The 12,409-nt window shown below is 36.9% G+C and overlaps 1 protein-coding gene across 5 annotated transcripts in view; it reads right to left on the minus strand.

The window, feature by feature from the left end:
• Positions 1-630: 630 nt before the first annotated feature.
• Positions 631-12,409, minus strand: part of LIN54 (lin-54 DREAM MuvB core complex component) — a 90,574-nt gene continuing 78,795 nt past the window's right edge. For all 5 annotated transcript variants that reach the window (XM_007999091.3, XM_037989508.2, XM_007999088.3 and 2 more), the window contains 2 exons: positions 8,817-9,019; positions 631-6,177 (listed from right to left, as the gene is read on the minus strand). In XM_007999091.3, coding sequence (XP_007997282.3) covers positions 5,976-6,177; positions 8,817-9,019 — 405 coding nt within the window. In that variant the 3' untranslated portion in view covers positions 631-5,975. The remainder of the gene's footprint in view (positions 6,178-8,816; positions 9,020-12,409) is intronic.

Raw genomic sequence — 12,409 nt, forward strand, 5'->3', positions numbered from 1 at the left:
ATATTGTCAGGATTTTGGTCTGTTTTAAAGTAGCCATTCTAATAGGTGTCGTGCTATTTCATTGTAGTTTTCACTTGCATTTTCCTAATAACCAATGATGTGGAGCACCTTTTCATATGCTTATTTGCCATCGTGTGTCTTCTTAGGTGAAAGGTCTGCTCAAGTCTTTTGTTCATATTTTGGAAGATTGGCTCTTTTCTTACTGAGCATTAGTTACATATTCTGGATATAAGTGCATTATCAGATGTGTTTTGCAATTATTTTTTTCTCAGTCTGTGGCTTTTTTTATTTTCTTAACAGTGTCTTTTGAAAAGCAGATGTAATTAATTTTGGTAAGTCCAGTTTTTCAGTTTTTTTCTTTTTGGGAATCTTAGTTTTATACTAAAATCTTTGCCTAACCCAAGGTCACAGATTTTTCTTAGGTTTTCTTCTCAATATTTAGTAGTTTTAGGTTTTACATGTAAGCTATCATTCATTCTCAGTTAACTTTGGTATATGAGTTGAGGTTTTTTTTTTTTTTTGAGACTGAGTCTCGCTCTTTTGCCCAGGCTGGAGAGCAGTGTGACACGATCTTGGCTCACTGCAACTCCACTTCCTGGGTTCAAGTGATTCCTGTGCCTCCTGAGTAGCTGAGACTACAAGTGTGTGCCACCACACCTGGCTAATTTTTGTGTTTTTAGTAGAGATGGGGTTTTGCCATGTTGGCCAGGATAGTCTGAACTCCTGACCTTAAGTGATTCACCTGCCTCGGCCTCCGAAAATGCTGGGATTACAGGCATGAGTCACGGCGCCCAGCCATGAAGTTCATATTTTTACATATGGATATGCCAGCCCCATTTGTTTAAAAAACTATCCCCATTGAACTACTTTTGTGCAATTATAAAAAACCAACTATATATATATGGGGTCTCTGTTCTCTTCCACTGATAAATAGGATCTATCCACTACCACACTGTCTTAATTACTCTAGTTTTATCTGTCTTGAAATTAGGTGGGAGTTCTCCAACTTTGTTCTTTTTTCAAAAATATTTTGGCTGTTCTGGTTGCCCCTTTCCATATAAGCTTTATCATCAGCTTGTTGATTTCTATAAAAATTCCTGCTGGGATTTTGACTGAAGTTGTGTTAAATCTATAGATCAACGTGGAGAGAATTGACATCTTAATAATATAGAAGCTTCAAATCCATGAAACATGGTATATCTTCTTTTTGTAGGTTCTTTGATTTTTTTCATCTTCTTTTTGTAGGTTCTTTGATTTTTTTCATCAGTTTTTTACTTTTCAGCACAGATCTTACATATTTTTGTTACATTTCATGTTTTCTGAAATCTGTAAGTGGTGATTTAAAAATTTCAGTTTCTAAACATTCATTGCTACTATGCAGAAGTAGTCAACTTTTGCATACTGATTTTGCTAAATTCACTTATTTTAGTACTTTTTAGATTCTCTGGTTTTTCTATATAGGGATTCATATCATCAAATAGATACTGTCTTATTTATTTATTTCCAATCTGTGGGCCTTTTTCCCACCTGCCTTATTGCACAGTGAGCTACAGTGTTGAATAAGAATGCCTTGCTCCCAGTCTTAAAGGAAAGCATTCTTCACCATTTGTATGTTAGCTCAGGCCTTTTTTGCAAATGGTCTTCATCAGGTTTAGTCTTAGTTCTCTGAAGACTTTATTTTTTTGTTTATTGAATCATATGTGGCTGTTGAATTTTACCAGCTACTTTTTTCTGCACCTTTTGGGTAAAAAAATTTTTGAGATCAAATTGACGTAACCATAATATTCACCCTCTTAAATAAGCATATAGTGGCTGGGCACAGTGGCTCACGCCTATAATCCCAGCACTTTGGGAGGCCAAAGAGGGTAGATCACCTGAGGTCAGGAGTTGGAGACTAGCCTGACCAATATAGTGAAACCCCATCACTACTAAAAATACAAAATTAGCCAGGTATGGTGGCGTGCGCCTGTAGTCCCAGCTATTTAGGCGACTGAGACGTGAGAATTGCTTGAACCCGGGAGGCAGAGGTTGCAGTGAGCTGAGATCGCACCGCTGCACTCCAGCCTGGGCGACAGGGAGACTCCATCTCAAGAAACAAACAAACATACAATTTAGCAGTTTTTCCTATATCCACAGTCATTTTCTGCAACTTTTGAGATGATCATTTGGCTTTTCTTATTTGTATGCTGATACAGTGAACTACACTGATTTTTTTTTAAACATTGGATCAGCCTTTTATTCCTGGGATAAACCCTACTTGGTCATGATGTATTCTTTTTATAATATTAGGATCAGATTTCATATGCGAGTATGACAAATGACAGTTTTATAAAATCCCTGTGACCTTATAATAAACATTACCCTAAATATACAATTGTTTTCTTATTGCTTTTGAATAGAAACTAAGAGTGTCTTAAATGCTCTCATAAAATTTGCCATTTAGAAGGAAATTTTTAATTAAAAAAATACCTTATAGCTTTCAACCATAAAATCACATGGATTAAAAAAAAAAAGCTCACCTTTGGTCTACAGATAACGACAAAATGTGCATTCAAGAAGCCCTTACAAGAAAAGCCTTAAGTAATTCACACGATGAAAATAACTCCAATAGTAAGGGATTTTTAGCTGATTGCCTTCCCTCTGCTTTGGGTGGCCACACCAGAATTCCTATAGAAAATGCTTAAGAGATACAATATGATCAAAGTTAGGCTGGAGGTCCTTCAGTGAAGCTTCATTTACATAACTGGTATTCATTTTCTTAACTATTTGTGCTACAGAACAATAAAAATAGATAACTTTTCTAAAAGTATTTTTATTCACATTTTACATAAGATTGAAAAAATGTCAGTTGTCCACTACCAGAAAATGGGGAACTAAGGAGTATATCCTTCCCACCTCCCCAATCACTCTGTTTGCTTTTGTGCCTGTAACATTAAGGTTCTGTTTCCCAGACCCCAGAGATAAGACCTACAGGTTGTGTTTAGTGCTTCAGAAAAAAGGAAGCTGAGAAAGATAGCTATCATAAGAATATCTCACATTAAAAGACAGAGTAGATTCATTTCCTGGGTATTTTTGTTTTTGTTTTTGAGACAAGGTCTCGCTGTGATCGCTAGGCTAGAGTACAGCGGTGTAATTTTGACTCACTGCAGCCTCACCCTCCCCAGGCTCAGGTGATCCTCCCACCTCAGCCTCCCAATTAGCAGGGACTACAGGCGTGTGCCACCACACCCAGTTAATTTTTTTGTATTTTTAGTAGAGACAGAGTTTCACCATGTTGCCCAGGCTGGTCTAGAACTCCTGGACTCAAGTGATTCACCCGCCTTGGCCTCCCAAAGTGCTGGGATTACAGGCGTGAGCCACCATGCCCAGCTGAATTTCTGTTGTTATAAACAGTGGGGAAGAAAGAGAAGACATATTCTCATTTCAAAGCAATTTATGTTAGTAATAACTGAGCAAAATGGTAGAATATTTTAGTTGTGTGTTTTCAGAAGTAATGTCAAATTCACTTCAGATAATTTAAAAGGTTTCTTGCATATTAAATGGTTAAAGTGGTGTTACTAAAGAAAAAATGCAAAACCTTTTTTTTTTACAGAATAGTATAAATGTTTATTTTCTGTATGATTTACTTTGCTGTCCTGCTTTTACAATATAGAAAAGTGTATTCTTTGAATAGCTCTAGTAAATATAAATTTAATCTTTCTACTTTGGGATGTAAATAGAGCTAAAAAATTATATACCCAACCCTCCCCAAATAGTCTTTTAAAATCACTGAATTAATGTGGCTGTTCATCTTGTTCAGCAATTTGATGCAAATGCCTGAATACAAAAAGTTGTTTAGTAAGTACTACACAGGAAGGAAAAGGCTTAATATTTTAGATAGATTTTTGAAAATCAGAAAAACTAGTAGCATTTGATTGCACCTTGAAATTTTTTTACAAGCAAAACATTCGTAAGCAATGCCATCATACATAATCTACAATTGTAATCAAAATTTCACGAACATTTTCTGCACACTGTATATAAATACACATCACAAAGGTGCAATTAGAATTAACACAGAGTATGTACAAAATGAACAAAGTTTACGTTTAGACCAAAAACTTATTGCAGTCTTTTGAAAAATAACTTGATTATTTTACCCTCTTACACTAATTTACATTTATACAAATTTTAATTAAACATACTAGATTGAGGTGCTAAGAATGTTTGCACTATCTACATTTAAAGTTACTGCACTATGATTTTATAAATCCAAATTTAAAAGGAAGATACTTTAGTGAATAACGGAATCCTCTTTTAGATTACTTAATTTCTATTGCCTATATCTTGTGTGTTCATATGAACATATATACACACTTAATACATACAACTATAGAGTCCTTGTAGGAAATGCAATAATCATACACTAATTACTGACAAGGTACCTAACAAAATGCCTGAATTCCAACATGGTTTTTTCTTGTCATAAAATCAAGAGTCCTGTTGCAACAGGCTCTTAAATTCATAGTTTTTGAATTACTGAAAATGATTTAGGTTATTTTAGTAATTATAGGAAAACAGACCTTCCAAATCACTGGCTGAAAATAATGTCATATTAAACTTCCCTTATAAAAAGAAATCCCACTGCAATTTTGAAAATTTTGTTAGCAGGCCCATTTCTGTAAATCAAGTAAGAGTTGTGAATTGATCTGAAACCTCTTAGTTCCAAAATCTATAAAAAGGGCCGGGCATGGTGGCTCACGCCTGTAATCCCAGCACTTTGGGAGGCCGAGGCAGGCGGATCGCGAGGTCAGGAGATTGAGACCATCCTGGCTAACACGGTGAAACCCCGTCTCTACTCAAAATACAAAAAATTAGCCGGGCATGGTGGCAGGCGCCTGTAGTCCCAGCTACTCGGGAGGCTGAGGCAGAAGAACCTCTTGAACCCGGGAGGCAGAGGTTGCAGTGAGCTGAGATCGCACTATTGCACTCCAGCCTGGGCTACACAGTGAGACTCTGTCTCAAAAAAAAAAAAAAAAAAAAAAAAAAAAGTCTATAAAAATGACTGATTGTATAGATGAAAACTTCTCTAAATTCATCTTTTGTAGCTTCCCTAGTCTTTGTTTCTCCACCCATGCCAAATTTTATACTTGATTACTCTGTTAGGTTCTATATTATCACTACATAATATGTTTACTTCTATTTATATCCACCTATCATTTTAGTAGTACCCAGTAATCACTTTGACAATTTATTTCTTCAAATACATACCACCTCTTTGAAAGAAAAGGGAGAGAGCCCAGAGCATCTGTTAGCCATTCCTTATGACAGAAACACATTGCCCATCCTCTGAGAATTATTTACTGTCCTTTAATATTTTATATGTTTTTTTTAAAATAACTTTAAAAAATTTTTAAAGTGTGCCTGGGGATTATTTCCCCTTCTGACATTCCCAAAGTGACAACAGGATATTATTCCAGAATCTGCCCAGAAAGGCTGATTTTTCTTTAAAAGATAGTCCTATTCTAAATACAAAATGTCATTTGAATGTGTTTCATAAGAACTTGTTTATGTAACATTCTGTCTGCATATATTCTAGATCAAGTCCCAAAGAATGGGTGCTAACCATTGCTGCTTTGGCTTTTCTACTAACAAAGTCATACAACACCATACATTATAAATTATATGAATTTATAAACATTTTTTGTTAAAGGTATCAGAAAGAGAACATCTAATTCTTAAGAAACCCAAGCAAATTAAAAAATCTATATAATAAAGAAAAATTCAATTTAGAAGGGGCATAAGCAGATTTAACTAAGATTTAAAATGTACTAATTTCCTCATTTAAAATTTCTTCCTCTTCAGTATTATAATTTCAGGTCTTTTAAAACAAGGACTGAATTAAAATACAGTAATTGTTTTTCTTGCAGAAAATCAAGTGTCTCTGCACCTTAAATTTTCTGTACAGTTCCATTTATCAGTCTTTTGTGCAAGAGTTAGCAATTCATGGCACAAGGGTCACTTTTTGCCTTTCCTGCAGAGTTGATGACACTCATCAAACATCGTCCGAATTCCTCGAGTATCATCCGTTCCGCTGCTGCCTTTGATTTTCCCTTCTTGTCTGCCTGCTCTGCCTGGGCAAGGAGGCAATTACATGTGGCTTCAGCTACTTCCTTAGTTACAAATGTAAATGGCAATCTGAAATGATTTTTGAAAGAGAAAGATGATGGTGGTGTTAAATAACAGTAAAAGTGGATACATTCTTTCATCTGGAAATCTCTACTGACACTTTCACAATTCACCAGCAGGATGAGCATCACAATTGACACAGTGAGCACAAGCACATCCTAAAAAGGGCTTTAAAAAGTTGGATTTGGTTTTATTATTCACATACTGTAAGAATATTGTTCAGAAAATTTAACATATAAAACACGTGACTTACTACCTAGGCAAGGTTATGTGGTTAACTAAAAGATAATAGTCTACATGCAGACTAGAATTTAACAAAATCCTCCCAAATCATGAATGTACGCTCCAAAAGTTCAATTTTTATTTACTGCTGTTGCTCCAGTGCCTAGAATAGTGCATGACATAGAGACACTACATGTATAGTTGCTAAATGAATAATATTGGGAATTGACAGCACTATCTCTTGAGCAAAATGAAAAATAAAGCACTTTACCATAGTCACTGATACTGTTTGTAGAAAACATTCCAAAATTCTGCATTGTTCTATCACAACAAAACAAAATGGGGAAACCAAATGCTGTTCTACACAGAGTTGCATTCATAAAGACCTGAGCTATTGAGTATTAAATTGGAGCAGCCCATCGTGAGGCTTGCTATATTTGCAGCCAACTCAAGTCTTAAAGCCTGTGACAGATTAAGTCAAGCAACATAATCTAACCACGAACTCAACAACCTGTGAGTAAGCGGTCACTAACAAGTATACTAAACAATGAAGTCTGAAATTAAAGTGCACTATGGCAAGAAAGGGTAATTGAGAATTCAGGCTGCCATGCAGCTGTATAGGAATCTTTAACATGCAAAGCAGCATTTTAAACTAGAAAATATTAATTTAAGGTTTTGGTCACTTGAAACAAGCTTGTTAACATGCTAGCATAACTTTTTTTATATAAGTTTTTAATACGTAGTTTTGATTATAATGTATAATTTTATAATTTTGTTTTCATATCATAAACATCTTCCCAATTTTAAAAAATTATAAATATTTTACTGTGGCAGTATCTTTAATCTCCATGTGGAGATTATATTCAGTACTCTAAAGACCAGAATCCCAGGTTATAAGCCTCATTAAGGTGTCTGACCATTTCCACTTTATTCAGTCAAAAACTATTTGCTGCTTATATTCCAGTCATAAGAGTTCTTTAGAATTAATATCTTAAGGCCAGGTGCGATGGCTCACTCCTGTAATCCCAGCACTTTGGGAAGCTGAGATGGACAGATCACCTGAGGTCAGGTATTCAAGACCAGGCTGGCCAACACAGACCTCATCTCTACTAAAAATACATAAAATTAGCTGGGCGTGGTGGTGTATGCCTGAATTCCCATCTACTTAGGAGGCTGAGGCAGGAGAATTGCTTAAACCCAGGAGGCAGAGATTGCACTGAGCTGAGTTCATGACACTGCACACCAGCCTGGGCAACAGAGTGAGACTATCTCTCAAAAAGGAAAGAGAAAAAAACAAAACAAAAAACCAGTATCTTAAATATTTGTAAAAAAAAAAAAAAAAAAAAAAGCCTTATTTTTATAAGCACTGGATCTCCTTTTCAACTTAGGCATTTTATTTTTGAGATGGAGTTTTGTTCTCGTTGCCTAGTCTGGAGTGCAATTGTGCGATCTCGGCTCACTGCAACCTCTGCCTCCCGGGCCCAAGCGATTCTCCTGTGTCAGCCTCCCGAGTAGCTGGGATTACAAGCGTGCACCACACACTCAGCTAACTTTTTGTCTTTTTAGTAGAGATGGGGTTTCACCATGTTGGCCAGGCTGGTCTCAAACCCTTGACCTCAGGTGATCCGCCCACCGCGGCCTCCCAGAGTGCTAGGATTATAGGCGTGAGTCACCGTGCCTGGCCTACTTAGGTATTTTAAATCATATGCCATTTGCAAGGTGCATTCCATTTAATAATTCCTCAAATTAACCTCTAACAAACTTTCTAATACCAGTCCAGTCCAAATCACAAACTATGTTTTATCAGGTCTTGACAGACACTGGAGATATTACAGACATGCCTTATTTCTCACAGCCACCCGGTATAGGCTATTTTAAGGACAAGAAAACTGAGGCTCAAAGAAATTCACAAACCACTAAGCAGCACAGATAGTATAAACTCAAGTCTACCTGACTTTAGAGGTCAAGCTTTTCTACTCCAGAACTCAGCAGATAAGAGATAACAATAAGGAGCTGCACTATTACAGTGTGATGGGTGGCCCAATAGGATGGGAAAACTGCTCCAAGAAATGGAAGAGGCAAGAGAAGGTAAGAAAATGCAAAAACATAAATAATTACACGTTCAGCAAGACATATGAAACATCTGGTTTTCTTTGGGATTCCTCAAATTACATAATTACCTCATCTTAGTAGAAAGTAAGCACAGTGGACTAAATCATTACTGTGCATTTTTGAACTGCCCAATAATCTGACAGTGGCTTCTGTTACCTTTAAATTCCTTTAAAAGTAACTAAAGATGGAAAGAAAATGCAAAAATCAGGTTTGCAACAACCAAAAGTATAAACTCAACTTTGCCCCATGAAAAGAAACTTTATCAAAAGTGAGTATTTGGGAAATACTATAAAAAGATTAAAATACTGACTTACTTTCCACCTCCACTATTTAAAGCTGGTGTTGGCCTAGTAAGCAAGTCTGAAATTTGAGAGGATAACTTCGTCTTGGCTGCTGTTTGTTGCTGTACCCTTACTTCAGCTGCATCTGCCAAATGCATCAATGTCTTCCTTTCCGGGCTTTCTTCAAAATTCTTACAGCCAATACATTTGCATATTGAGGAACACATTATTTTTGCCTAAAAGATTTACAAAAGAAAAGTTTCCAAATCAAACCCAAAATACATTACTGTAAGTAGATGCCATGATCAAATCAACAGCTAATAGCATTACCTGGTCAACTGATAATAAGATTAGATGGAAGCATCTCTGGCTGACAAACAGTAACTACACATGTGGCTAGCTAGGTTAGGTATTCTTAAGTCTGACAGTGGCTGTATAACATTTGTGGCTGTGTCCTTCCATGTCAGTTTTCCCCCACTATGGATACAGATTTTCCTCAGATATGAATAACACGTTTTTCATAACATGAATGATACATTAAAATATCAAAAATAAGAGTCATCCAGAATCCAGCCACCTCAATCAAATCATCACTAACATGTAGATGACCTCCCATTTATGCATATGTATGTAATTTCATATTAAAGGGATTTCATAGATGCTATTTTTATTATTCTATTATGCTATTTTAATCTGAAGAGGGAGTTCGGGAGGGACTTCAGATTCCCAAAACCCTTCAATAACCCATATGAAACTAGGGTGTGTTTTACATTTTATATAAATATATATTTTCATGTAAAAAAATGTCATATATTTATATAAAACCGTAGACCTTATGTATATATACAAATACAGAACTTTCACTTTTTAGTTTTTCAAAATCATATACCTGCTTTTCTGCATCTTGCTTTTCTTATACCACAACTCATGGAATCCCTCCAAAGTCATCTGGCATAGCTTGAATTCATTGTATTTAACGGCTAAGTGTAAGTCCCTGGTATGATGTGTCTATTTTTTTGGCCTTTCATTTTCCCTGTTGATGGGTGTTTGTTTTTGTTTCCAGTTCTTGGGTACCACAAATGATGCATAAAGAGATTTTTTTGGTATACATTATGCCTTTTTATTTCTCTGAGTTAGATTTCTAGAATTGGGCTCACTGGATAACAGGTCGTGTATTTTAATTTTTTTTCCTTTTTGAGACGGAGTCTCGCTCAGTCACCCAGACTGGAGTGCAGTGACAGGATCTCGGCTCACTGCAAGCTCCGCCTCCTGGGTTCACACCATTCTCCTGCCTCAGCCTCCCAAGTAGCTGGGACTACAGGCTCCCACTGCCACACCCAGCTAATTTTTTGCATTTTTAGTAGAGAGGGGTTTCACCGTGTTAGCCAGGATGGTCTCGATCTCCTGACCTAGTGATCCGCCTGCCTTGGCCTCCCAAAGTGCTGGGATTACAGGCGTGAGCCACCGCGCCCAGCCAGATTGCTTTTTCAAACAGCTGTAATACCTCACATCTCATCAGCGATGTGTAAAAGAAGGATTTCCCACATGCCCTCCAACAATGGATATTATAACTCCTTTTAACATTTTATGCCAGGCACGGTGGCTCACGCCTGTAATCCCAGCACTTTGGGAGGCTGAGGTGGGAGGATCACCTGAGGTTGGGAGTTCAAGACCAGCCTGACCAACATGGAGAAACCCCGTCTCTACTAAAAAAAAAAAAAAAAATAGCCAGTGGCACATGCCTGTAATCTCAGCTACTCAGGAGGCTGAGGCAGGAGAATCGCTTGAACCCTGGAGGTGTGGAGGTTGTGGTGAGCCGAGATCACGCCACTGCACTCCAGCCTGGGCAACAAGAATGAAACTCCATCTCAAAAAAAAAAAAAAAAAAAAATTTATAATCTGATGGTGGGGGTGATAAAGTGAGATTTCACTGTTCTTTAATTTATATTTCCCTGATTTCTAATGAATTTGAGTATGTTTTTGTTAGCTGCATTTTCTTCAGTGAACCCATGTCTATATAAATAAATAAAACTGTCCTTTCTCTCTATACCACCTAGTAAGATAAATGGACTGCATTATAAACACATTTACTCTGCTCCTTTCTTATAAGACACCAATAAATTCCATTTACCAAAGGAATAAATGGATATAAGTTTGTGTTAACTGCGTTACTGTGAGCCTGACTAGTAATCTAACTAAAGCAATACTTAATAAGCATCTAGTGATGAAGAGAGAAAATTCCTGACCTCAGAGTGGGGAAAACATACCAATAATGGTAATTTAGATTTTTTTTATATATATATATATATATTTTTTTTTAATTCTCTTTATATTTTAAGAACCATAAAAAAGACATTAATAGTGTCTAACCAGAGCTCAGGATGGAGAAATTACAATGACACTTAGCTTGGCTAATTTAACTTCCCCTGTACCAAAAAAAAAAAAAAAAAAAAAAAAAAAGGCGTGGACGGGAGGAAAAAGGTCACAAGAAAAGACACAACCATGAAATAAGGTGGGTAGCCATTCATCCAATCAGCAAGCCTATAGGCATTGTAAGGAAACATGAATGTGTTGTCCAGATGCAAACCAACGGGATTAAAAAGCCAATTCAGCTGAAGAAAAAGGTGTCAAAAGAACAATTCAACACAAAATGTCAGATAAGCCCACAGCTAATTTACAGCCAATTAGCCGCTGCTATTCATAGTTTAGTATATTCTAAGTTTCTCCATTTTTTGGTACATAACTTTTGGAATGATAAATTTGTTACTAGACAGTGTATCTGTCCTGACAAAACTTCATTAGAATAGGTAGGGCAGGGCTCTCTCTTCTAACTTTGCAACCAGTCCAGTACCTTTTCTACTTCTATTAATTCACAGATTTGTTAACCAGTTCAATTAAATGGTTAGTTCATATATGTCTGAATTTCATATGCCCAGCATGTACTGATTATTCAATGCCATATACATGAAAGGGTCACTTTGCCCTTCTGATCCTACTTTACATAAATTTCCACGTTCTCAAAAGAAGTGTTGGCCGGGTGCAGTGGCTGACGCCTGTAATCCCAGCACTTTGGGAGGCCGAGGCGGCCGGATTACAAGGTCAGGATATCAAGACCATCCTGGCTAACACGGTGAAGCCCCGTTTCTACTAAAAAATACAAAAACATTAGCCAGGCGTGGTGGCGGGTGCCTGTAGTCCCAGCTACTCGGGCTGAGGCAGGAGAATGGTGTGAACCCAGGAGGCGGAGCTTGCAGTGAACCGAGATCGCACCACTGCACTCCAGCCTTGGCAAAACAGTGAGACACCAGCTCAAAAAAAAAAAAAAAAGTGTTAATTTTTATATACATATTCATGACAACTTTTATATGGCTTCTAAACACAAGTTAGCTATTTCATCAGGTATTCAAAAGAAGAAAGACTAAAAAAGATTCCAACACTGGATGAAACTGGCTTGTTGGATTTGGAGATGTTCCTTAAGACAGTTTAAAAAATCAAGTTGTGACAGTGGCTTACGCCTGTAATCCCAACACTTTGGGAGGCTGATGGGTGGGTAGATCACTTGAGTTCGAGACCAGCCTGGCCAACGTGGTGAAACCCTGTCTCTATTAAAAAAAAAAAATTACAAA

This window comes from Chlorocebus sabaeus, chromosome 7 (assembly GCF_047675955.1).
Source record: "Chlorocebus sabaeus isolate Y175 chromosome 7, mChlSab1.0.hap1, whole genome shotgun sequence".
In the NCBI taxonomy this organism is placed as follows: domain Eukaryota; kingdom Metazoa; phylum Chordata; class Mammalia; order Primates; family Cercopithecidae; genus Chlorocebus; species Chlorocebus sabaeus.